General features: G+C 56.6%; 10 protein-coding genes across 10 annotated transcripts; 5 read left to right on the top strand and 5 right to left on the bottom strand.

Annotated features, from left to right (window-relative positions):
* Positions 1–90: 90 nt before the first annotated feature.
* CHGG_00588 (uncharacterized protein) lies at positions 91–1,493 on the top strand (the record flags this gene model as incomplete). The annotated part of the gene is made up of 4 exons (XM_001219808.1): positions 91–444; positions 494–780; positions 845–1,081; positions 1,208–1,493. 4 exons carry the CDS (start codon positions 91–93, stop codon positions 1,491–1,493), a joined length of 1,164 nt encoding a protein of 387 aa, XP_001219809.1.
* Positions 1,494–1,926: 433 nt separating this feature from the next.
* CHGG_00587 (uncharacterized protein) lies at positions 1,927–2,424 on the bottom strand (the record flags this gene model as incomplete). Its single annotated transcript, XM_001219807.1, has 3 exons — positions 1,927–2,007; positions 2,078–2,287; positions 2,392–2,424. The coding sequence occupies 3 exons, from the start codon at positions 2,422–2,424 to the stop codon at positions 1,927–1,929; spliced, it is 324 nt and encodes a 107-aa protein (XP_001219808.1).
* Positions 2,425–3,899: 1,475 nt separating this feature from the next.
* CHGG_00586 (uncharacterized protein) lies at positions 3,900–5,681 on the bottom strand (the record flags this gene model as incomplete). The annotated part of the gene is made up of 2 exons (XM_001219806.1): positions 3,900–5,093; positions 5,148–5,681. 2 exons carry the CDS (start codon positions 5,679–5,681, stop codon positions 3,900–3,902), a joined length of 1,728 nt encoding a protein of 575 aa, XP_001219807.1.
* A 702-nt stretch (positions 5,682–6,383) lies between these two features.
* CHGG_00585 (uncharacterized protein) lies at positions 6,384–6,944 on the top strand (the record flags this gene model as incomplete). Its single annotated transcript, XM_001219805.1, has 2 exons — positions 6,384–6,545; positions 6,624–6,944. The coding sequence occupies 2 exons, from the start codon at positions 6,384–6,386 to the stop codon at positions 6,942–6,944; spliced, it is 483 nt and encodes a 160-aa protein (XP_001219806.1).
* Positions 6,945–7,547: 603 nt separating this feature from the next.
* CHGG_00584 (uncharacterized protein) lies at positions 7,548–9,050 on the bottom strand (the record flags this gene model as incomplete). The annotated part of the gene is made up of 1 exon (XM_001219804.1): positions 7,548–9,050. One exon carries the CDS (start codon positions 9,048–9,050, stop codon positions 7,548–7,550), a length of 1,503 nt encoding a protein of 500 aa, XP_001219805.1.
* An 860-nt stretch (positions 9,051–9,910) lies between these two features.
* On the top strand, positions 9,911–11,007 carry CHGG_00583 (uncharacterized protein; the record flags this gene model as incomplete). The annotated part of the gene is made up of 2 exons (XM_001219803.1): positions 9,911–10,129; positions 10,189–11,007. The coding sequence occupies 2 exons, from the start codon at positions 9,911–9,913 to the stop codon at positions 11,005–11,007; spliced, it is 1,038 nt and encodes a 345-aa protein (XP_001219804.1).
* A 120-nt stretch (positions 11,008–11,127) lies between these two features.
* CHGG_00582 (uncharacterized protein) lies at positions 11,128–12,301 on the bottom strand (the record flags this gene model as incomplete). Its single annotated transcript, XM_001219802.1, has 4 exons — positions 11,128–11,276; positions 11,383–11,729; positions 11,863–12,187; positions 12,277–12,301. The coding sequence occupies 4 exons, from the start codon at positions 12,299–12,301 to the stop codon at positions 11,128–11,130; spliced, it is 846 nt and encodes a 281-aa protein (XP_001219803.1).
* Positions 12,302–14,326: 2,025 nt separating this feature from the next.
* Positions 14,327–14,752, top strand: CHGG_00581 (uncharacterized protein; the record flags this gene model as incomplete). Its single annotated transcript, XM_001219801.1, has 2 exons — positions 14,327–14,565; positions 14,632–14,752. 2 exons carry the CDS (start codon positions 14,327–14,329, stop codon positions 14,750–14,752), a joined length of 360 nt encoding a protein of 119 aa, XP_001219802.1.
* A 1,741-nt stretch (positions 14,753–16,493) lies between these two features.
* Positions 16,494–18,861, top strand: CHGG_00580 (uncharacterized protein; the record flags this gene model as incomplete). Its single annotated transcript, XM_001219800.1, has 6 exons — positions 16,494–16,869; positions 16,920–17,167; positions 17,226–17,471; positions 17,523–18,040; positions 18,095–18,309; positions 18,371–18,861. The coding sequence occupies 6 exons, from the start codon at positions 16,494–16,496 to the stop codon at positions 18,859–18,861; spliced, it is 2,094 nt and encodes a 697-aa protein (XP_001219801.1).
* A 2,886-nt stretch (positions 18,862–21,747) lies between these two features.
* Positions 21,748–22,370, bottom strand: CHGG_00579 (uncharacterized protein; the record flags this gene model as incomplete). Its single annotated transcript, XM_001219799.1, has 2 exons — positions 21,748–22,093; positions 22,177–22,370. The coding sequence occupies 2 exons, from the start codon at positions 22,368–22,370 to the stop codon at positions 21,748–21,750; spliced, it is 540 nt and encodes a 179-aa protein (XP_001219800.1).
* Between the last annotated feature and the right edge of the window lie 2,852 nt (positions 22,371–25,222).

The raw sequence follows: 25,222 nt of genomic DNA, 5'->3' as shown, positions 1-25,222 counted from the left end.
ATTTCTGCGCCCTCTAGCTTCTCCATGAGCCTTCCCAACCTGGTGGGTCCCGAAGCCTCTGCATCTGTGCCCAGCATCCCTTCTTAGGGAATGCCCTCGCGGTCTGGCAGCCTTCCTGATTTCTCAACGAGTGTCGTGCCCTCACTCGCGCCAGCCGTCGCTGGTGAAACGGACGACGCGTGCGTAGCGAGCGTACAGCCTACAGAGAATGGGGCTACGCCAACACCAAACCCAACGGCGGCTACCACAGGAGCTCCAGCACATGTGGCGTCGGACTTCGACCCGCAGTCGTCTGGCAATGTTGCAGTCACTTTCGGCCTACCAGGAGCAGAAGTCGAGGGTACCCTCTTGGAAATATGCTCCGACCCCAACGTAGATGTCGTGATCCTAGGCTTCTTGTCTGAGGTAACGTACGGCGTGAGCATCTACCCTCGGTTGCAGCTGGTACGTCCCCATGCCCCTATGCACGTAATACTCTAACAAGTGTGATCAGAATCCATGCATGACGAGCACGCAAAGCTCCCAGATGAAGAAGCTTGCACCCGGCTTGTCCTACTACCCCACCATTGAGGCAGATATCACCGAGTGCCAAACCAAGTACGGCAAGAAAATCTTCCTCAGCATTGGTGGAGAAGGCAACACCCTCCCTTTAGCCTCGGATGAAGACGCGATCACGTTCGTCAACCTACGTCTGGGGAACTCTTCGGGCCCCCAGGTCATATTGACCCTTCGCTCCGCCCCATTCGGCTCAGCGGTGTTGGACGGATACGATCTGAATACGTAACCCCCCCTCGCTGCTTCACACAACTCCCCATCCAAATACCTAACCCAACCAACCAAACAGACAAACAAGACGAATGGCGCCCGCCAACTTCGACACCTTCGCGACCACGCTGCGCTCACACTTTGGCGCCGACACAGCCAGAGACTACTTCCTGTCCGCCACACCCGGCTGTTCCTACCTCGACATCTCAATCCACCCAGGCTACCTGGCCCAGAGCAATTTTGTCTGGCCACGCTTCTATAACAACTCCCGGTGCGAGATCGGCAGCGCCGGCTTTCTCGGCGCCATCAAGGGCTGGTGCGGTGTCTCCCCTCCCCCCCCCCCCGCAACAAAGCTGCCCCCTATCCCTCCCTTTCCCCCCCCATCCCCTCACATCCACGCGCACGTCCGGATAACTAACTAACTAACCAACCACCTACACAGGTCCGCCGCCCTAGCCGGCAACGCCCTCCCGTCGCTTGACAGCACCCCAGGCAGAACACACCTCTACATCGGCCTCCCCGCGCGGCAGGACATGGTCCCGGCGCTGGCAGGGCTGCTGGCGCAGGCTAATGAAGTCGTGCAGCAACAACAGCAGCAGCAGCAGGTGGGTGGGCTCGGGGGGGTGTTGGTGACTGTTTTGGGTGAGGATAGGGGTGTCGAACGGGATGGGTTGGATTTGGGAAGGTTGTTGGAGGGTGTGAAGGGGGTTTTGGGAGGGCTTGTTTAGGTTTCTGGTTTTTGGTTCATCTTGGTGTTTGTTTTTGAGTTGGGAGTTTCTGCCGCTGGGATATATATGTGTTTCTTTAACGTAATGGTTTGGTTGACACTATCAACCTAATTCACATGCTTCCTGTTTGCATTCATGTTTTTGCTGGGTCGCAGGTTGCCAGTCTACAGATCTGATCTGCACAAAATTGTCGACGAGGGCCGGATGGTTAACCTCATTCTTCTATTCCCTTGAGCATGAACTGTACGAGTTGTCCCGGCCAGCCCTACTGATTGCAGAATTTTGTTTCATTCGTTTATTCGCATGGCCTCGCATGTACACATATGTGACCCATAATCACCCCTCCCAGGACATCTTCATGTCTGTGGCCAGCTCTTTCGGCCCACCACTCACGCATAGACTGCGCTCCCAATCTCTAACCGGCTGACTTCATTTACTCGGGCATACGCGCGAAAGGCTTCTCCAGGTGCTCCTGGCAGAAAGGCAGCTTGCCGTCGGTCCAGATCTCGGTGTCCTGTTCCCCCGTTCCTCATTAGCCACACCGCATCCACATCGAGCCGATAGGGGGAAGGAGGGAAACATACAGGCTTCAGGGTCTTCTTGATCTCCGAGTCGAGAGTGCCGCCCTTGAGGGCGATGATGGGGGGCGCGGCGTCGGGGTCGTGGGCGATGGGCGAGCCGCACTCCTCGCAGAACCAGCGCCAGACCGACTGGCCGGAGCTGCCCTTGCCTTCCCACTTCTTTACCGGGCCGCTCACGTGTGAGCTTGTCCTTGAGGACGACGCATACGAGGGCTGTTGTAGCGCAGGGCGGGATAGCGTTAGCTGGCTGGGGGATGATGCTGAAGAGGGAAAGGGAGAGAGGGTAGGGCCAAGGCCTGGGAGTAGGGAGGACTCACAGTAGGTCGAGCCAGATTGGCGTTGGCAGTCATCGCAGTGGTCGTAGCCGGTGATGATGGGTGCGTCCATGTCGACCGTGTAGGTGACGGCCTTGCAGAGGCAGTGTCCGGAAAGAGGCATGTTGGCTGTTGTTTAGTTGTGGTAGATGGGAGACTCGGTTGAATTCGATGGTATGTATTAGGCGAAGTTGGGGAGATGGTTACGCGACTCGGTATGTGGAAGCAAGAGGGACGGGATGGGATAGGGACGTCAGAGATGTTTAAATACCCGGGACCAAGCTCATGAGGAGCTTCCCGGGAAGGGATGGATGGTCTAGCCTGCTGGTTCCCGGGTGGGCAGGCACTTGGAGCAGCATCTCCACGGGGACAGGTATGAAAGACCTTCATCCCACTCCCTTGTACGCCGCCCCCCCCAGGAACTCCGTGCACCGCGAGATGTCCTGCAGTAAGCGCTGTTCCCGGTGGAACCAATGGTTGGGTTGATGAGGTTCGAAGGGTGGATGACAGGTTGATTTCAGACGTCATCTTTCGTCCCTAGGTTCGCTCCCAACCGCAGCCAGAGCACGTCTCATGACGATGGCGGGGCACGGGGGGTGGATGCCATTGGGATGCAGTTACAGCACAGCTGTTCGTTTCGAGGGGGGCAATCAATTCGTCGTGTTCTTCTGAGTTCGATTGCAGCATGGAATAGTCCGGTAGCTATCGGCCTTTGGAAGATCAAACCAAGGACTGGCAGCCTATAGAATGCTAGAAATAGAGCTGCAAGGGCTGCAGGAGCTGCACAGAGCTGCACAGAGCTTCGGGCTTGGGAACGCCTGCAGCGTGTGCGATGTGATCAGCCCCGCCGCGGGGCAGCTTATTTGTCACAACCCCACAGACCTGCCCCTCCTGCCCCGGTCCGACTCGCTGTGGTGTCGCTTCCTGTCGAGTATTTGGAATTCCCCTGATGCGGCCATGCCTGGTTCATCAGGCTGGCATGTGCGGTTCGGCCGGCGATTGTTGCAAACCCAATCTTCGCTTCCCCAACATGGGAAGTCGGGAGGATTCTGCGGGGCCGAGACACGAAACTCCGATAATCTCCCTGATCCAACGACGAACCCATGGATACTCCGAGTTTCCGCCGCCGAGCCTTTTCTCACTCCAAACCCGAGTGTTTGGTTTCAATATTTGGAATAAAATCAGATATGTACAGGGGGGTGTCTTAGTTTTGTGGCACAGGGTTACGGACAGTCCATAATGGTGATCATATGGTGAATCTATCAACAAAATAGATTCATGTCTCTGGAGAAAATAGGTATACTACATGAAGGTAGCTCGGTAGGTAGATAGGTTACCCAATAATACCCCACGGCAACTGATACACAGACCCCGTCACCGCCGCCTCTTTATAACCCATGTGATAGGCCATATGATAACCCGAACGGACAACAGCACAAAACCCACCTTCGCCATGAACCAAACGAGCCCCAGCAAAGCCATGCTCCAAAACGGAAGCATCTCCGCCAAAATCAACCTCCACACATGGTCCCAATAGCTATCCCGCTCCTGCTGACTCTCACACTCCAGGACATATGTATCCAGATCCGACAAGCTATACCCCTTCCCACCACGCAAGTTCTGCAGCGCCCTGAAAGAGAAGTCGTCCCACGAAGCAATCGCTTTCCCGGTTGGCCCGTTCCGTCCAGACCTAACACCTCACAAAGCCCCAGCGGCGCCGTGTTCTCTTCGGCCGGAATCAACCGCGCGAGCAAATCGGGCCGCGACACCCACAGCGTGCCACCCGCACAAGCCTCCCTCACCAGCGCATTGAGCGAGCCCGTATAACGCGCCGCAAACCGCGCATAAAACGCCGGCGTCAACACCGTCAACACCAACTCATCCACCCGCTCCCCCGCCTCCACCGCCGCCACCGCCTCAGGCGAGCGAAACACGCACGCATCACCATCACCCCCCCAAACCCCCGCCGCCGTATACCGCACCACCAACCGCCCCACCCTCTCCCCCCCCTCCACCTCTACACACCTCGCCAAATACCACCGAAACACGCACTCCAGCTGGCGCTCCGCGCGCGTCGCGGGGCGGCTGAGCGTGCCCCTCCGCGGCTCCGGCCGCGTATAAACGGGCAGCTTGTGCCGGAAGTGGAGCACGGCGGCTTGCGCGAGGATGCGCGGGAAGGTCAGTAGGCCGACGTACCACCAGGAGAGGAGGAAGCGGCGCTTTTGGGTGGGGGTCATGGCTGAGGGGTGGAGGGGGGCGGTGGTGGAGGTGAGGGTGGCGGTGAGTTTGGGGTGGGATTGGGAGGAGAGGAGCGTGAGGGTTGTGGTGAGGGGTGCGGTGGTGGTGGTGGTGGTGGTGTCGAGTGTGGATGTGGGTGGGTGGTGTAGGGGGTCGGATGCGGTGAGGGTGTAGGAGCCCTTCAGCGAGCTGAAGGGGGAGACGTGGAAATCTTTGGGCCATTCTTTGAAGGTGGGTGGGTGTGTGTTGTGGTGTGGAGAGCGCTTGCTCTTGACTGCTGGACTGTGATCTGCCGTCAAGAAGTACATGCGCCGTTCGCTGAATGTGTTGTTGAACTCTATGATCATCGCTGCCAGACGCTTGTCTGCATCGTATAGGTACCAGAAGCACACTGGGTTGAACTGGTAACCCAGAAACCGCGGAGCGGTGATCAAATACGCATGAGGGTAGGTTGACGGATTGACGTCCTAGTGATGTTAGCATTGGCAATTCTTGTTTGTTTAGTAGGCCCTAGGGTTTACCTGAGTTTGGAGGTACTCATCCAATTTTCCACGTAGGCCTAATTCAGACTTGCCGCGTTCCAAGTGGTCGCCAGCATCAACGGTAAACCAACCTGCCCATGGCGTAATAGAAAATAGTCCCGGTTTGCCCTTAGCTTTGACCGAGACCATACCCCCTGCGTTGCCCTCGAACCCCACGGGGATGCCCACTAGGAGGTACGGGTAAGAGAAGGAGTGTTTTTTGGGAAAGAACCGTGAGTGAATAGTAGAACACGGAAACAGAAGGACCTTGCCGAACCCATTCCAGCGCGGCGCCTCGGAATTTGTCTTCCTCATCCGTAGCAACTGAAGGAGGAGGAAGGCGAAAATTAGGATGCCGAGGGCCTTCATGAGAGCCTCTCGGGGAGGCACGGGACCAGGAAAATCAGCAAACAAGCGTTTTTCCCGGACGATTAGGGAGAAGGCCGCTAGGACCGCATTGTTTAAATCCGAAAAAGCGGTACAAGAGAAGGCCACGATGATGGCCCCCCAGGGGGTTGCCGAGACAGCGGCCATGGTTGATTATGGGGGACGGGATTTCCATGGGAATTGCGGAATTGGGGGATCTGGAGGGTTGGAAAATTGGAATTGAACGAGAATAAAAGACATTGCGAATCAAGTCCGATTCATCATAGGTTATCGATTCGTAGCACATGATGGCTGTTCCAAGTCTGATAAAGTGAATCTTCTGTTCCGAGTCTGTTTGCTCCAGATTCAAGTCGCCATGTTAGTTGACCAGAAAACACACTCAGCGGGCCGTGTGTTTTCTGTATGGATTTTTGTCCCATGAATGCTGCACTGCCAGCCTGGCTCATCCCTGCGTAATCCTGGTTCCTGACCTGGAAATCCCCACAGCCCCAATGTGGCGCGCTTCACACCTTCGCCGCTCGAGTCACTGCCAGTTCGATAGCCGCCCATCAGCTTCCGCCAACGAAGAACCTACCCGCTTAAATCCCCGCCCAGGCCGCCTCACCGTAGGAGCACACTGTACTTGAACAACAACGCCTCCAAAGGGAACAACCCAGCCATCGGCCCGGCCGTTTTTTTTTTTTTTTTGCCATCGCCTGCAGTATATAAAGAACAAACGCAAGCAAACGAACTTGCCCATTTCTTTATCGTTTCCATACCCAACCAACCCGCCCGGCTTATCTGTCCTCGTTCCACAACCCCCCCCAACCCGAAACCCACCACCACAACACTCCTACAAATACCGTCAAGATGTCTGCGTGGGACACTGAGACCGTCAAGATCGGCAAGAACGTCAGCCGCGGCGGTGGCGCCGCCCGCGAGACGGTCGTGCGCGGTCAGTCGGCTCTCAACGCAGCGCGGCGGACGGGTGCCGCCATCACCACGGAGAAGAAGTTTGCCACAGGCAATGCGGTACGTAGCAGCAGCAGCAGCAGCAGCAGCAGCACCTCCTCCTACCGAGGCCACGACAAAAAGACTAACAACCAACAGTCCAGCGGCGTCGAGGGGCAGCGGCTGACCATGGTGGACCGGTCGGACGACATCGTCAAGCCCAAGACGGTCGGGGTGGAGGTGGGCAAGGCGATCCAGAAGGCGCGGGCCGAGTTCGAGCAGGCCAACGGCAACAAGGGCCTGACGCAGAAGGAGCTGGCCACCAAGTGCAACACGACGCCCACCATCGTCGCCAGCTTCGAGCGCGGCGACGCCACCCCGGACCAGAAGGTGCTCGCCGCCATGGAGCGCGTGCTCAACGTCAAGCTGCGCGGCTCCGACATCGGCAAGCCCAAGTTTGAGCGCAAGGCTAAGAAATAAACTGGGGTTTCTCTTTTCTTATTCGGTGTTCTCTTTTTTCCCTCTTGCATGCAATACCTGGGACTCTCTTCTTTCTTTCCTTGCGATGACTGGGTTGGATGGGTGATAGGGTTCTGGGGTCGGGTTCGCGAGGCTAGGGGATAGAATTGACGAGCGCTCCATGCGCCGCCAATTTGGTTCCCGGCCTCGCGGGAAAACACAGCTGCTGCTGTATGATGGATGACGGTCGGGCAGCACGAGAAGTGTGTTTTTTTTGCGTGACTGGGATGAATTTAGCGAGGACTGGGCCATTTGCTTCACGATGGCGGCGTTACACAGCACGGCGGAGCAGATAGACACGTCTTGCGAGGTAAAATTAACCTTCTGTCTTCGTATAACTATGTTGCCCCTATCGTGTGTGATCCTGAGCCCCGCGTGGAAAACAAACAGAAAACCAATGCTAGCTATGCTTCAGCACCATTCCCGCCATGACCCCCAACCACCCAATAACGCCAGTAAAACCAAACACAGTCAGCCAGCCAACGACCCAGCCCAGACCAACCCATGATCCATCACCCAATAATCCATACAGAACATCATCCAAACACAAACGCCCACCGCCCATTAATATATAAAACCCAATCCCAACAGAACCTTCACCCGCTCCTCCACCTCCGCCTTCGTCGGCTGCAACCCCATCATGCAAATCACGTTCTCCCTCCCCCCAATCTTGACCACGCGCAGCCACTGCGGCGCCACCTCCGTCGCCAGCAGCCGCACGCAGACCATGCCGTCCTCCTGGGAGACAGGCGTGCGCATCGAGTCCTTGAGCCGGCCCATGAGCGCCGCCATGGTGAAGGACACGCGCACCTGGCCCGACCCCGCGGCCACCGTCGCCTTGCACAGCATGCCGACGACGGCCGCCACGTCCGCCGCGCGCTGCAGGGCGCTGCGCCGCTGCACCTCGGCCGCGCTGAGCTCCGTGCTGGGCGATTGCGCCATGAGCGTCTCCTTGAGGCGGATGCGGTCGAGGAGGGAGAGTTTGGGGGCTTGTCCTCCTGCTCCTCCCGGGGGAGTGGTTTGGGAAAGGAGGGCCGCTTTGGCAGCTTGGTCTTTTTGCTTTTGCTCGGTGATGCTCTGCTTGAAGGCGTCAAGCGTTGTTTGGGTCTTGGGGGCCAGAATGCTCAACGCGCACGGCTTGAGCGCGGCCTTGGGGAGGGTGCCGATGAAGATGGTGGCGGGGATGTCGTCGCGCCGGCTTAGCCAGAGGGTGCGCAGGTTGGCTTCGAAGTCCATCTTGAGCTTGTGCTGGTGCAGCGGGTTGCGCTCGGCGCCGGGGTAAAATTCAATGCAGATCTTGTCGCGCCCATAGTCGGTCAGGAAATAGGGGGCTCTGGGTGCCGCGCTGTCGCTCTTGACTGGTGTCCAGGCGAGCACGCCGACGCACCGTTGAATATCCACGAGGCCGACATGCCGCTTGCCCCAGGCCCGCGTCACATCCGTATAGAGGGTGTTCAGATCAATGGGTGACGCTGATGTGCTGTCTGGCTGCAAGCTGAGCGTCTTGAGGAAGGCCGAATGCAGATCCAGGAGATCGAGGAGCTCCTTAGGCAGGTCGAAGTCATTTCTGGGAGCGCGACGGTGAACTGTTGTTTTGCTCCGCTTGACGACCGGCGATGATTGTATGTTGAGACGCTCGAGTAGTTCCTCGGCTTGGCTGGTTTCATCTGATTCGCGTTGACGCTTTCGGTTTGATGAAGGGGTAGGTGCTGCGCGACTCGGCGTGCTCGGGACGGCTTCGGGTTCTGAGAACCTTACGCTCTTGCGCTTCTTTGAGATGGGAGTGGCAGGCGCGATGGATGATTCCGGGATTCTTGATTCGGACTCGAATACCCGCCGGGCCTTTTTCGATGTAGACTCGACATCGTCATGGTCCTTCCTCTTTCTTGATGTCAGGACAATCTCGATATTGGCGCTCCGCGTTGTGAAGGGTGTGGTAGTGCGTGCTTCTTTCCCAGACTCTTGTTGCTTCGAGACCTTGGTGAATTTGGTAGCAGTTGCCGTCGAGGTGGTCGAAGCCAGCTTGCCGCGCGGAGTGCGCGTCTTGCGGGTGAGTACACCAGGCATTGTGCTTGCTTTTTTTATAGAATTATTGGTGTATTGGAAGGTACAATGGTTCAATTGGTGGTTTCCAGGATGCAGTTGTGGTGCAAGATGTGGAAAGTACAAGTCTCAAAGTTGTGGATGGTGGAAATGAGTGCTGAAAGGGGAAGCCAGGGAGCAAGTCCTTTAGTTCATTTTGGGCCAGACGCGCTACGCGTAAAGTGGGCGCGACGCGACTCGGAGCCGCGCTCGGTGCAGAACAAGAATGCCCGTTTTCGCGGCCCCCTGCTTCACAACCCCCACCACAACAAATTTTATGCGCAATGACGCGCCAGGGAGCTGAAGCTCCTGAAACATGAAGCAACGGTGCCATGGGCCCTCGCGTTTGCCATTCAATGTCAATAGGAGTTCGTTACGGGGTGGTCAAGTCTAACCCCGACGTCGATGTCTCTATGAGCCAGCCCTATAGACTCAATGGGAAATAAGCATACCGCGAAAAGCAGGAGGTGAATTCGAATTGTTCAAAAGTTGAATTTCCAAATCACTAGTTATATGAGCTTTCCCTTATTTACCCAGTCTTTTTTCTCGATGTGCAAGAAGGCTCTCAGTAGCAACCAAAAAACGACAAACCGCCAAGCAACGGTTCTGAGACTTGATCAACCCTAACCCTTATATTGGTGGGGTTCGGGGCTCCCTGAGGGGCTGCTCTTTGATACGAGGCACAGCTTCCAGTTGGCCTTCGAGGTTCCCAGGTTTGGGGACCTCCTAACGTCGTCATCTTGATCCCGTCCAACTTCACCACATTGCGCAATCCCTCTTCTTTGATCTCCATTTCTAACGACTCAACCTACCGCAATTCCTTCCCTTTCCAAACCAATTCCACCATGACGGACACCGAGTTGGCGACTAGAGCTCCCGAGAGCGATGCACAGGAAACCAACACACCCTCTCCCAGCGATGAGTCTCCTGCTGCTACTGCTGCTCCCGCTGCCCCTGCTCCCGCCCCCGCAAACCCGACCTTGAGCGATCACTGCACATCTAATCGCCCAACTCCCGCTGGCCAGTCTTCCACGGGGGAGATCACCAAGCTGAACGATGTCGACGTCAGTCCCCCTTTAGCCCACCCCACCATCCCAGGCTCAACTAACACCCTTTCGTGCAGGTCTACATCTCCAAGCCCGCCGACTACCCGCACACACCCTCCCGATTACTACTCCTCCTAACGGGTGGCACCGGCCTGCACAGCATCAATAACCAGATCCAGGCGGACCGCTTCGCGACCGAAGGGTACGTGGTCGTCATGCCGGACCTGTTCGGGGGCGACCCGGCGCCCAACAGCACCGCGGCCGCCGAGGTTGCCGCCGAGTCCTCGACGGGTTCCTTCCTCGACACCTTCAAGATCAAGGCCGTCGAGACGGCCAAGAGCTTCCTGATTGACATGTGGCTGGCGCGCCACACCGAGGAGAAGGTGATGCCGATCCTGGAGCGGGTACTCGAGGGCGCGCGGGACGAGTTCGCCGACGCCGTCTCGCACGGCGGAGGGGTCTACGCGGTGGGGTACTGTTTCGGGGCGAGGTATATTTTGTTGCTGGCTGCGGAGCGCGGCGGAAAGGGCCCGGGGCAGGGGCAACAGGGGGATGAGGAGGCGAACCAGCCGGCGACCATCCCGCCGCAGATCAAGGCAGGCGCGTTGGCGCATGCGACGCTGGTGTCGAAGTCTGACTTTACCGGGTTAAAGGCGCCGCTAAGTGTGGTTTGTGTGGAGAACGACCCGATGTTTCCGGACGAGGTGAGGATTGCGGGAGAGGAGTACATGAGTGAGAATGGAGTCGAGCACGAGGTGCAGGTTTACCCAGGGGTACCGCATGGTGAGTGCATATCCATCTCGTGTGGGAGGACTCCGCTAATGAGAAACAGGCTTCGCCGTTGTGGGAGATTATCAGGACGCCAACATCAAGTCTGCGCAGGTCACGGCGTTTGATCAGATGCTGAAATGGATCAACGAGCATTAAACGAGCTAGCATCACTCAGGCGTTCCGGTTGGGGGTTCTGTGGGCAGACGGGTATCATGTCTTGTTTATTGTTTGTTCTTTCTAAATGTTTACGAAATGGTGCAGATGATCTTGCCCATGGTCTTGTTCTCCTCCAGCAGCTGGTGCGCCTTGACAATGTCCTCCCATGGCAAGACGGTATCGATCAGCACCTTGAGCTCACCGCTCTCGAACTTGGGCAAATACTCCTCCAGCTTATCTCTCACCTCCCCTGGTACTCTCGTCCCGGCTCGCAGGGTGCTCCTCTTCGACCTGAGCCCTCTTGTAGAGCAACTTCCCGATGTTCACATTCTCAGCCACCGCACCGCCCATCAAGCCCAGCATGCAAATCCGCCCATCCCTGGCCACCACATCCAGGTTCTTCTGGAAGTATTCCCCCCCCACAAAATCTACCACCAAATCCACCCCCCTCCCCCCAGTCCTCTCCAATATCTCCTTCACCCAATCCCTCTCCTTATAATTCACCGCCAAATCCGCCCCCAACTCCCTCTCCACAAACCGACACTTCGCATCCGTCCCCACCGTCGCAAACACCTCGCTCGCGCCCGCCAACCGCGATAACTGAATGCCCGCGATCGAAACCCCGGACGCGCCCGCATGCCACAGCACACTCTTCTTCTTTTTCCTGTCCCCGCCACCCTCACCCTCCACACTATCCACGCCCCCCAGCACAAAATGCAGCGCCTGCGTCGCCGTGATCCACGTCTCCGGGAATCCCCGCCGCCGCCTCCCACGACAGGTGCGCCGGCTTGCGCAGCAGCATCCGCGTCGACACGGCGACGTACTCGGCGTACGCGCCGCCGTAGGCGAGCCCAAAGACCGCGTCGCCGGGTTGGAACTCCTCTTTCCCTGCTCCTTCTGCCGTGGGGGTGGGTGAGGGTGAAGATGGGAGGAGAGGTCCCAGCGAGGCGATGGTGCCGCTGAATTCGACGCCGAGGGTGGAGGGGGCTTGCGGCGGAAGCGGGTAGTGGCCTTCGCGCTGGATTAGGTCCATGCGGTTGAGGCCGAAGGCGTGGATTTTGATGAGGGCTTGGCCGGGGGCGGGGGTGGGGAGGGGGGTGGAGGGGTTGAGGAAGAGGGAGGTCGCGGGGCCGGAGCCGTTTTGGATGTCTGGTTTTGGTGGGTTGGTGAGTGTTTGGTGGTGGTGGGAGGGGCTATCTAGAGGGTAGGTGTGGTGGAGGGGGGGAAACGCGACGCACCGATGGCTTTCATGACGGAGGCCATTGTGTTGGTAGTGTTCTTGGGGGGGTGTGCAGTGGTGTTGCTAGTTTTGGAGTCAGACCATTAAATAAGTTTCAATCTGGCTTGCAAAAAGTTGAGACGGAGGGCGGGTCGGGGAGATGTTGGAATGGTGGGGTTCAGACGAATGCAGGGCGGCGCAAGCCGAGGGATGCGATGACGTTATCCGGTCCGGCCGGCCAAAACCCGGAGCGCCCGGGCCCGGTTTTCGGACTCTGGGCAGAGGGTGGAAGCGTGCACGGCGGCGTGGTCATCGGATGTCGCGGACTTTTGACTCGACGATTCATATTTTTTATTCTAAAAGTTACAGCTTTGCATTGGTTATTGTGCCTCGTATCTTTATTTTATCGATAATGATGCCATTCCCATCTGCTGCGCACGACGTCAAACTCGCGGTTCACGAAGCCTCGGTAGCTTCGGCACGCTGCCAACTAGGGTATCTTTAGGGGGCTATGTAGCCATCTACCTATGTGAGGCTGTTCTAGTTCTACTTGTAATTCGGGACTACAAAGTGTCTCTATATTCTGGTCGTCGTCGGTCCTATGAAGCCAAGGCTCGAGCTCTCCGCAAAGTCGTCGGCAAATCCGATCAGATCGCAACATCTCCCAGGCTTTGGGAATTGCCCGATCTGGACTCGGCAAGTCGGGGATCTACTAACGATCGGCAGGCCTGGGCCCAGAAGCGAGGGATTCGGTCAAGGGGTGAACGGTCTAAGATCAGACGGCACGCGAATCTCAAGCAAACCGCAAATAACTAACTCGTTGCTCTGTCCAGAGAGATTACATCAAGGAGGATTTGGGGAGAGGCCCCGAATGATTTGGGTGACCCCGGTGGCTTGCAGATATTGAGGCAATCGATTCCATGCTTGGAAGAGAGTGATTAACCGAACAGCAATGCGCTGGCACATGGGAGATGAATTGAATCGATACGAGGCATAATACTCCACCGATGCGAGCTCAGCTACACAAGAGCGTGCTCGTTACCACCGGACCAGACTCGCAATTGGTTGTGACGGGATGTAGCGACCGCTGTTTGCTGGTTGGTCTACAAACTAATCGACCGATGGAATGATGGAATGGTTGATAGCGAACAGACGCCTGCTCGGTTGACCTCCTTTTGGGCAATTTGCCGTGCTCACGGGCCTGGAAGCCCGGTCTAGGCAATCGTGGAAATGAGCCCAGTTTGGCGCGTACCTTGCATGCGGAGCGACCCAACCGTTGGTGGCCAGGCACACGCCAGGGCAGATGCAGGTACGCGGCTAGGGTTGCATGCAGTCTTGCTATTTTTCGCTCACAAACACCGCAGAGGTCACTGGACCAGCCAGTTCCACGACCCATACTTTTCCATTGAGCTTCAAAGAGAGATATTGTGTATCAAATAATGCATTCTCTGTAGGTCACCGATTTATAATTGAATGGTAGATATCCGAGGTGGCCCGACTGATTCAGGAGAAGAGGAGGAGGAGATGCACCAAATGGCGGAGACACACAACGTTGTCTTCGAGATCCTCCGTGATCCCTGTAACCACCGAGCCAGGAAATTGTCGGTCTTCTGGGCATGGCGAGCAGACCGCTCCTGTTGGCTGGCACGCTGTCACCTCGGCCCACCCTCCCCTTCTCTCATCCCTGCAGCAGCTGTGATTTGACCATTTTCGGATGGAAGCATCAGCAAAATTGGATGGCCGCGCCGGGGACAAGGGGGCGGCAACCGGCGCGAGTTGACCAGGATGCCATCTCGCCGGTTGCCGTGTGCTTTGGGGGGTGCTGGTCTGGTCGGCCGGTGGCTCACCTGCTGAGGTCTTTTAAAAACACCAGTTCCGCTCGTGCATCCTTGCATCCGTTTCCTTCCTCTCCTCACCCACACGCTCTCTACGCAACCCGACTTTTTAGTCAATTCCATTCGTTAATCCAACGCCTAAAAGCATTCGTGCTTTCAAGCCTCTACGACAACCTCCAAACGGAAAATACTCGTCGAGTACATAATTTAATACCCCCGAACAAATCCGTCAAAATGAAGTTCGCTGCCGTCCTCGCCCTCGCCGCTGGCGCCATGGCCTTCAAGAACGAGACCGTCGTCTACACCACCGAGGTCGTCACCGCCGTCACCACCTACTGCCCCGGCCCCACCACCATCACCCACGGCGAGAACACCTACACCGTCACCGAGGCCACCACTCTCACCATCTCCGACTGCCCCTGCACCATCAAGGTGCCCGTGACCACCATCTCCTCGGTCGTCTGCAACAACTGGTATGCCTGCCCCTTTTCCCTCCCAAGAAAAAAAAACAATAACAAAACTAACCCACCCAACCCCAGCCCCCCCGCCTACCACAACAGCACCTCGGCCGCTCCCCCGGCTGTCTCCACCCCGGGTCGGCACCGTCTCTCTCCCCCCCGTCCCGGTCCCCACCACCACCGCCACCTCCCCGCCCATTGAGACTGCCGGTGCCGGCCGCGCTGTTGTCTTCTCCGGTGGCGCCCTTGCGGGTGTCCTCGGTCTGGCTGCTTTCGTGCTCTAAGCTCCTTCTCTTTTGAGCAGGGGTCTGATGTCGAGAGTTAATTGTTGATTGCTCATGATGGGGGAAGATGGGGACGCCGAGATGGGGTTGGGTTGTTGGTTGGATGGTAGTGTTGGATGGTGGATGTTGACAGGATGCTCTCTCCGGTTTGGCGGATGGGTTCCTGTATCGATTCTCTGCTCTCGGTTAGGAGTCGCTGCGGCGCTTTTTCGCTGCGCTCCTGCTGAAGTGTGGACGGCTTCTCTGAATTGTGTTCCTCTTTGGCAAATACCGACACTTTTCAACCTCTTATCATTTTGTCGGGATTCGTTCTCGATGTACATCGACGGCTATTTTTCTTTTGTGAAGACGCTTAATGTTTTGTTCGTAGTACTCTCCAACCTTGGTGATCACCTTGCTGTTGTGCTTGCTCTGTTTTCCATGACATCGTAGTCAATGTGGCTCTGGTTGGTCAAATATTTGAGAAGGACAGCAGTGGTTGACAGCTCTGTCCAAGCTTGTTCTTTCCCGCCCGGGAGCCCGGGACGGCCCAGAGCAGAGCTTTGAGCATTCCACACGCTGTTTCGGGAGCAGCCGTTTCTGGGGACAACTTTCACAGCAGCCACCAGTCTCGTGTTTGCGTAGCGCCATGATTCAATTCATTGTTTGTTTTGAAATCACTCAACCTCGTGTATCCAATGTGCCTTGAACTCAGTCCTGAGTGTCTTCCCCTGAAATCTGGGGGCACGGCCGGCGCTGTGTTGTAAGCGAAATTGACCAGAGCGCGTGGCGACGGCTTCTTCCTTCTAGTCTTTGGTACTTTCCATGATGATGAACTGCCTTGAAACCTTCACTCTTTTAACGTTAGTTGAGCGCTGATGTCAGAATGAAGGGAGCGGTTTCGCAAAACCCGGGATTTAGTCATCTGTCTGGGTTTGTCTTGCTCGGGAAGTCGAGCGGCGTCGAGTGTCATCCATAGTTAAGAAGGGCGCTCGCTCCTCGAGCAACAACTCTTGAGCCAAATTGAGAATATTAGGTGACTTTAGTAGCCGTGAAACCAAGACCCCAACCTCAATGCCAGCACGTAGCATTCTTTCTGGAAATAGCAGGGGCAACCGAAGCACCTGCCAACAGGGCAGCTTTCTTTTAACTATCCCGGGCAGTTGCGATCCAGCCTCCTCTCCTCCGCACACTTTATGAAAATTAACAAGGCCAAAAAAATTCTCCGATCCAGCTCAGGTTGACATCTACAGCACAGGCAAGAAAGTAGATGGAAGCATTGGATTCCACCTTTCCGAGAACCGATTCGGCAACACAACACAACACAGGCAGCCAATCGCCCCCATCAAAGCGCCGATCCCCCGGGGCCCAGGCCGAACCCCAGGCCCAACTAACCCCAAAGGCCGGGGTAACGGAACGTTACGGGGATCGCCACGGTTGCAATGACAACCCGAGCGAGTATCCGTCTGGGCGATTGCCGATGCTGACGTGCCGACAAGAGGAATTATAAAGTTCGGGTAGAGAAACCGCGAGCAACGTTCGTCCTTTATACGTGTTTGCTTGTTAGTTACGTGTATCTTCTAGTCACAATCACATTACCACATGCCATCTAAGTGACAGCAACACTCACCCACGCACCGTCTGACCGCCTGATCTCAAGTGCACAGAGAGTTTGCATTCATGGACCACCCCCAGGACCTAGCGCACCATCGTTCTCTCAACGATCCTGAGAGTTTCTGGGGTCATCAGGCTGAGCAACTATACTGGCACAAGAAACCCTCATCCGCCCTTCGTCGGACAACCAAGACTCTCACAACGGGTGACACGCATGGCCATTGGGAGTGGTTCCCGGACGGTGAGATATCAACATGCTACAACTGTGTTGACCGACACGTCCTTGCTGGTCGCGGCGATGTCCCGGCCATTCTCTACGACAGCCCCGTTACCAACACGAAACAGCGCATCACGTACAACCAGCTACTAGATGAGGTCGAGGTCTTTGCCGCCGCCCTGCGGGAGGAGGGGGTCAAAAAGGGAGATGTCGTGCTTGTCTACAGTACGCCTCTTCCGCCTGTCATGTTGTAAGCCCGAGACTGACGCGTTCAGTGCCTATGATCCCCGCGGCTCTGATCGGCATTCTTGCCATCAACCGCCTGGGTGCTATCCATGCAGTCGTATTTGGAGGATTTGCTGCTGGTGCACTCGCCCAACGCATCGAGGCATCACGACCTGTTGCCATCCTCACGGCTTCATGTGGCATTGACGGCAACAAGCCACCCATTCCGTACCGCGACTTCATCGAGGAAGCTGTCCGCATCTCGCCCTGGAAACCATCCAAGACTATTATCTGGCAGGTACCCCAGATGTTGTTCTTTGCGCCACTGTCTAACTATAAATAGGCAACGTGAACAGCTTCTTTGGCGCCCTACCCGCAAATTGGAGGGCGAGAGAAAGTGGCAGCACCTAGTAAAAAGCGCCAGAGCCCGTAATAAGAGGGCCGAGTGTGTGCCTGTCAAGTCAACGGACCCTATCTACATCATCTATACTAGCGGCACAACTGGTCTGCCGAAGGGTGTGCTGAGAGAGGCCGGTGGCCATGCGGTTGGTCTTCACCTGACTATCTCCTATTTGTTTGGCATTCATGGGCCAGGCGATGTGGTAAGCTATCTCCATGAAATTGACCGTGTGGTTTACCGCTGACATTATTAGATGGGCTGTTTCAGCGACATTGGCTGGGTAGTATCCCATAGCTACACGCTCTACGGGCCTCTCCTCACTGGCGCCTCCACGGTTCTCTACGAGGGCAAGCCCGTCGGTACTCCCGACGCCTCCGCTTTTTGGCGCCTAGTTGAGGAGTACAAGATCAACACCATGTTTACGGCGCCAACTGCCCTGCGCGCCATCCGCAAGGATGATCCAGACAACTCGCACTTCACGCGCATCGGAGAGCGCGGTGGGCTGAAGAGTCTCAAAGCTCTATTCCTCGCCGGTGAGCGATCAGAGCCGGCCATTATCACCATGTATCAGGGTTTGCTCAAGAGATACGCGGCCGATAACGCCGACGTAGTCGACAATTGGTGGTCGTCAGAGTCCGGCTCGCCAATTTCTGGCATTGCGCTGGTGCCTTATGCTGGCAAGTGCCGGCAGACGGGCATGAAAGAAAAACAGCCGCCCCTGGACATCAAGCCCGGGAGCGCAGGCAAGGCGATGCCCGGATTTGACGTGAGGTAGGCTCCTCCGCTGGCTCATATTTATCAATATCCGTTACTAACCAGCTACAGGGTTGTTGACGACGAAGGCCGCGAGATCAAGCGCGGCAAGATGGGCAACATCGTCCTGGCTCTCCCCCTTGCTCCCACCGCCTTCCGTACACTCTGGGAAGACGAAGAGAGGTTCTACAAGGGCTACTTGAAGCGGTTCGATGGCAAATGGATCGACACCGGTGACGCCGGGTGGATTGACGAGAGGGGCTACATCCACATCATGGCGCGAACAGGTAAGCCCCCATCCTCCTACCATATCAACCTAACGACTCCCACTCACCAACACAAACATAGACGACATAATCAACGTCGCCGCCCACCGCCTCAGCACCGGCGCCCTCGAGCAAGCCATCACCTCCCACCCGCTCGTCACCGAAGCCTGCGTCGTCGGCATCCCAGACGCCCTCAAGGGCCAGATGCCCTTTGCCTTCGTCGTCACCACCACCTCCCCATCTGAAGGCACCGGCACCGGCACCGACACCCAACTCTTCGCCGAGATCCAGAAACTCGTGCGCTCCCAAGTCGGCCCCATCGCCAGCCTAGGCGGCATGATCCGCGGCAAGGGCATGATCCCCAAGACGCGCTCGGGCAAGACGCTGCGCCGCGTGCTCAGGGAGCTGCTCGAGAATGGCGTGCATGGCGAGTTTGACCGCGAGGTGGCCGTGCCGTCGACGGTGGAGGATGTCGCCGTCGTGGGGGTGGCGAGGGAGGCGGTGAGGGGGTATTTTGAGGGGTTGGGCAAGAGTGGGAGGCATGGCGCGGTGGAGGGGAGAGCGAAGCTTTGAGGGGTGCGTTGGGGTTTGAAGGTTTGAAGGAAGCAGGCCAGGGGCAGGTAGTGGCGGTTTGTTTGAATGGTGGTGTGGGATGGTTCTTGGTTACAAGACAGTTCGCGGTGGGAGTTTCGGGAGGGTACTTCTTAACCACAACAAGAGTCGACTCTGTGCTGCTTTTCTGCTATGATATTAATAGGAACGAGCAGAGTATTAGGGATGTAGGATTATATTCAGAGTCGATTTCGTAAGTGCGTGAACCGAATCCCGGGTTTGTTGCTGCCCGTGGTGTCTGGATGGCTGCACCCTTGACTTAGTTGTAGATGAGGTGCTGTACGAATAAAGAGGGTTGATGCTTTTGAAGGGTCCCAGCAAGAATGTGCCTACCCCGTTGTTATTATCCATTTTTTGGATGTTCTCTGGTTTGATGCCCCTAATGGATGTTGGATTTGCTTCACCCTGGATTTCACTTTCTGAGCAACAAGGAATCATCTGCTATACCAACATATATATATACTTTACACTCTACTCTAGCACTTACGCCGGGAAAAGGAAATAGCTAAATATCGCAGCTCTAGCTTGGCTCGGAATTTTACTAGTAACTCCATCCCTCTATATTATGTGCAATTAGGCTCATCGGCCATCTCGTTTGGACTTGAAGTATCTCATCGTGAAAGGGCTATCATCGGTCTGTATACACATTGCCGTCCGAGAGTGTTTGATGACTCGACCTCAGTGATTGTTAGGTGATTATGTCACCACACCAAACGACGATGCATGGCAGATGCCATGCTGCCTATCTCCAGATTGGGGCCCTTGCCCGTATCTTCTGCAGGGTAGAGCGGAAGGGGATGTGTTCACTCTGATATTGACCGGCAAATACGCCGTTGGTTTGCCACCGGACGGAGAAACCAGCTCCCCCAAGGAAGCCTGGCCGCCATAACGTTTGCATAGCACCTACATCCTTCCTTCAGACGCAAATGCCACCCGCTAAGCCGTTGAGATGCGAGACGGGCTGTTGGGGCCCAACGGTTAGACACAACACGACGCTGACCAACACCAACATTAACGCAGCGAAATCACCCAACCAAACACACAGCTTATATAAACCACAAGCGAATGACTACGCAGATGACCCCCCCCCTCCCCCTTCCCCCTTCACCATGCCCAACCACCATGCATGCCATACCGACAACGGAGGAGAGCACGCACAGGGTAGGGTATGTACAGGGAAGCGGATCGGACGCTAGATGATGCGCTTGCAACCCAGGCTTTCTCACTAGCTAGCTAGCTAGCCAGACAAAACCCCCCCACACAGTAGACGGGCGTGCTTGGGGGGGGGGGGGGGCGGCAGACTGATCTAGGGAGGACAAGCCAGTCCATCACGAGGCTTGGCGGCGGGCGGCGGGTAAAGGTACGACGGCGGTCTATGTATCTATCTATTGATCTGTCTGTCTGTCTGTCTGTCGACTTCCCCCCAGTATTCCCGTTCGGTGTCGGCGCCGTTGTGACACGCGGTGGGAGATAGTCCAGTTTGAGATAGAGGTATATGGTGAGAGAAGGGGCAGTGATTGGCGGTGGCGTGGGAGGCTAGCTAGGGTCTGGGAGGTGAGGATGTCGTTCAGCGATTGACTGGAGATGGCACGATGGATGCTCGGGTGGGACGAGGCGGGAAAAGGGGCGAGGTTGGGAGAACGAGCGGCCCCAGGAATAGGGTCCCGGCCGCCGGTGGTGGATGGGGAGGGAGGAAGGAGAGGGTGAGGGAAAGGCGGCGGGATGTAACGCAGCACAAGCACGACTGCCTAGACCCATCTCGATAGTGCGGGTGCAATGGCGTGCGTGAGACCCGAGAGTCGTGTGCTGACAGGGAGTGGCCGAGCGGCCGGGGAGGGAAATTGTCCGACGACGCCCTGCAGAGAAGGATTGCACCGACTCGAACGTTCTGGGTTCGTCTGGGCAAGCATGGACAGGCTGGAAAAGAACACCGGCGTCTAAAGCCGAGACAGAGATAGCATTGACGAGGCAAGCTCGGTCGTGTGAGATGCGCTATCGGTCAAGGGGCATTGAACACGGCGGGTGTCAGTCCCAGAGGGTATGCGATCCCTCCATTGGCAATCCAACATGTGTCGACATCCGTTCAGCTACCCTACTTGCTGTCGACGTGGGAGAGTCCAGGGGGACTGAAGCCAAGGGGCAATTCCTCTCAGAATCGCCCACGAGAACACAAAAGCCAAAGTAAACAAACGCCCAACCAACCAGCAGTTTGAGACACGGCGGATCTTGAACTCTGAGAAACACAAGTTATGCAAGCCATTCCTAGCGCCTGTCTGTCTGACCCCCCAAATGTAGAGTGCAAATGCAAATGCGACATCGTGATGCAAATACCCGTCAAGCGCCCCGTTTCATCGTGTGACCCAAACCCAGCAAGCCTATCCAGACGTGGGCTCCTATGCAAGGCAATATATGCTGCAGTTAAACGTGGCCGTAGCAAACAAGACAGCCCCCTTACACGATAGCCTTGTCCCACGTCCCGACCATAGTCATGGCGATCCGAAAAACAAGGGGAGCTGGGAGAAGTGAAGAGAGAAAGAAAAGCAGACGTGTAGTAAGGGGCGGTGTGTTAGCTTCCAGGGGGGTTGGCGGCTAGCTGCAGCGTGCTCCCGTCGGCCTTTCGAGAAGGCTCCGAGAACACTCTGCTGGCGCCGAGCGGCGATTTTGAGATTGGCGAACCGCGCCTCGGGAAGTCGCTTGCCGGCTTTGATGCTTTCCAATACCCTGGTTGAGCGTATCGTGGTCAGTCAACCAGCTGGTTCTGCACAGTATCCATGCGATCCGAGACATACGGGGTCGCCGAAGGGGACAAAGAAGCGGGAGAAGAGAGGGTGGGCGTATCATGCAAACTCACCATTCGACACCGACAAACTTGATGCCGCAACCGCCAACCCGCCGGATCTCCCTCTCCAACTTGCCGCCCGCCAACCCACCGCCGGCACCTCCGTTCGGGCCGGACGGCTTTCCCAGGATAACGTGGGTAACCTGGCGGCGACCGAGGTGGAGCGACATGCGCGCCCCATGCTCGGACACCAGACGCTTGAGCTTGATGTCGGACACGAGCGGGTGGGTGCTGCCGTTGACGTAGATGACCAGACCATCGAAGATCTTGGGCTCCTGGGTCCGCCTCAAGTTATCCTCCTCACTCGCCTCGTCCCTAGCCCCCGTGAGCAAGAAATCGGTTTCTCCTCGGCGGCTAACCCAGCGTCGATTTTGTTGTCTCCCGCGTCTCCCAGCCCTATTTCTAGGGATGGAGAGGGGCGATGGGAGACGGAAGACGAAGAGGAGGGCCGCGATGGGGCCCGCATGGATCCCGGTTTGCGCAGCATGTCGGCAAAACAGCTCACGGCGCGGGCCCGGACCTTCTTCGGTAGGAACATGCCCAGACGGTCGTCAAAGTCTTCGGACCCGACGCCAACCGTGTCCGACATGCGCGGACCGCCCGAGTTCCCGCCGCGGAACTGGCTATTCATTTTTAGATTCCGTGATTCACGCCATCCTTGGGGTCCGCTGGTTTCGGCACGCTGATGGCCTGTTGATATCGAATTCCATGGATCGAAACTGCGACTGTATCGTGACTTTGCCGGTGGTGGTAGGTTTGGTGTTGGTGGTGGCATCGTGGGAAAATATTACGATTAATGATATTCTCATAACCGAAATTCCATCTTGATCGAATTTTGCAACTTTTGCCGAGTCATTTTTACAAACCCAACAAAGACCTCAAATGGTAGGAGCGGCAACCACTCACTCCACCACGCGGTTGGAAGTGCACGACTCGCGTGTGGCCACCGTGCAACCGTCTCACGTTCCTGCGCGGGCACTGGCGCGAAGTCACATGAGGTTGAGGCACAGTCCACTTCTGCCTGAATTTTGCTTGTCAATCACCAATTCCCCAAAAACAATGCATTTCATAGAACCAGCCTTCGCATTGGGTGTTTGCCCACAGATCCCCCTTTTCTTCCAAGCATCAATGTTTGTTTGCTGGAACCGAGGAGGCAAAGCCTTCCTTCGCCCTCTCGTATCCAGGGGTCCCATATCTCACTCTCACCATAACGTTACCGAGTTTGTGCTCTCGGCGGACGAGAACGAGGCCCAAGAGAAAGATTTCATTGTGCGACCAAGCGACGGGTTTCTCCGTGGTGGTAGTGGCAATAGCAGTGGCTCTGTGAGACCTTTCAGCGTCACATCGCTGAGGGCATTTTGGGGGCCCGCCCACTGGAAGGGACTCGACGGCACCCTCCGTTTCCCTTTTGCGAAGCGTCAAACTCGACCTCGTCACCTTGAGGCCCGAGATCTGAGGGGTTTCCCGTTGGTCTCGAACCACAGGGTTCTGGGGACTGTGCGCTATGATCGACGTCGACATTAACTAGCACTGACACTGCCGGTGTTTCTCATGCCTTGCCGTTTCCCGTTTCCCGTTTCCCTCCATGCATGCCATGGAATCCATGTTACCCCCATTAACCCCCCGGCTATAGCGACTCCGAGCCAATGCGCCGCTCTCGTGCTTCCAGTGTTGCCTCGGCGGGCGTCTCTGCTCGCTTCGCACGACCTGGCCGGGAGAAGTGGTCCTTTGGAATTCTCCCGGTCCTTTCCGCCAGACTGTGGAGTTCTTATTGTGTTTGCGCCGGCGCCGTTGAAGGGGGCGTTGTGGGAAGGAAAAGGAAATATGGCAGTCGTCCAACTAACCTCACTTGCAGCACGCCGTGCAGACATGTACGATCCGTGATCTGGGGATGTGGGTATACCGCCGCGTGCTAAGACATGCAAGGTCGTGGGTTTCTGCGCCGCGGTCTCTGCCACCACTGGCACTGGTCCTGCACCCCGTGCAGACAGCCACAGCGGTTCATGCAAAGCTTGCGCTGCCGTTACGCAGTAGCGCAGAAGATCCGGGAACGACGGTGCCCCTCTCAGACATCCATCCATCCATCCATCCAAATAAGCTAACAAGCTAACAGCTGACTACAGTGCGGCCGCTACCTAATTGCTCCCATTGTTCAACAATGACGACAAACTTTATGCTTTGCCTCTTCTCCTATCTTCCATCCCTCATCCCTCAACCCCCAACCTCCAACTCCGCCGCGACAACAACCAACAACAGGACAGGCAATCATCACGAATTCGCTTACCAAGAAAGGTATTACTCCGAAATAGAAAGCCACCATTAACCACCTAACACAGTAGGGTATGCACGGCGACCATCCACCTCCCCCAATGGTCCCAGCTTCCCACACACGCACACAGAACCCGCCTGGCCTGGTCCCTGTCCCTCCGCCCCCCTGCTCCCCCATCCCCCCCTTGTTTGCTTCTCTCTCCCCGCTTTCCCGCCCCTCCTCGCCATCCCACCCCCGCCTCACAACAGCACACGCAACAACCAACCCCCTCCTTCTCCGAAAGACCTGCTGAACCCTCATCCCATGTTTTTCTGGCTTTGGGTTTGCCGTCGTTGTACATGCACAGTGCAGCTTATTTGAAGGGGCACAGGGAGAAAAAATCAATTGGAGGGATTTAATCCCGGGAGGGAGGCAAAATTGCTGCTTTTTCACACTATCTTGCCCATAAATAAACTCCCCTTGAGGGTGACACGGGTAGTTCATGGGTAGCTCTTGATCCCGGCTCAATGAGCACGGATGTTTTGAAACAGCACGGGCCAAAAAAGAGAGCACGATTTGTTTTCCATCTTTGCGCAGGAAAAGGGGGAGCAGGTGGCAGCAAGGGGACCTAGCTCCTTGCATAAGCGGAGCGTGCCTTCGGGGAGAGAGACGGCCGGGGTGTGGGGGGGAGGGGAGGGGTCCTCAATCGGACGAGATGATGATGTCTTGTCTGTGCCGCTGCAACTTCACACTCTCACGGACAAACCGGGGAGAAGGGTGGTTGTTGAGAGGGAGGGGGATTCATCAAGCTGGCGTGTACTGGTGTGTGCTGTGCCCTCGAAGGATAATTAAGTGGCCCTCTCTCTCTTACCCTCTCTCACTCTCACAGATAAGCTCTACCGAGGGTTTTGTCCGGTCTGTCCTCCCGCCGTAGCCATAGACTTATTCAGGCCCAGGACAAGGGGATAGAAAAAAAGAGATGTCTCCAATTGCCCTCCCCTTCCCCCAGCCGTGTCCACGCTTTCTCCCCGGCGTGGGGCGCAGAAAAACCGAACCCAGGTTCGGTGGTTTTGCGCCAGGCCGCCCCTCCTGTCACGCTCCTTCTCGGCCAGGCATTTGGCTGTCGGCTACCCGGGTTTTGATAATATAATATAATACAATCTGTGTCGAAAAGGGGGCGGCGGCGGCGGGACGAAACACAGCACAGCCTCCATATGGCCACCGGGCACCGCACG

Source organism: Chaetomium globosum, genomic scaffold (assembly GCF_000143365.1).
Source record: "Chaetomium globosum CBS 148.51 scaffold_1 genomic scaffold, whole genome shotgun sequence".
In the NCBI taxonomy this organism is placed as follows: Eukaryota; Fungi; Ascomycota; class Sordariomycetes; order Sordariales; family Chaetomiaceae; genus Chaetomium; species Chaetomium globosum.
Note: the sequence above shows the minus strand (reverse complement) of the source record. Positions and strands in the feature narration are given on the sequence as shown.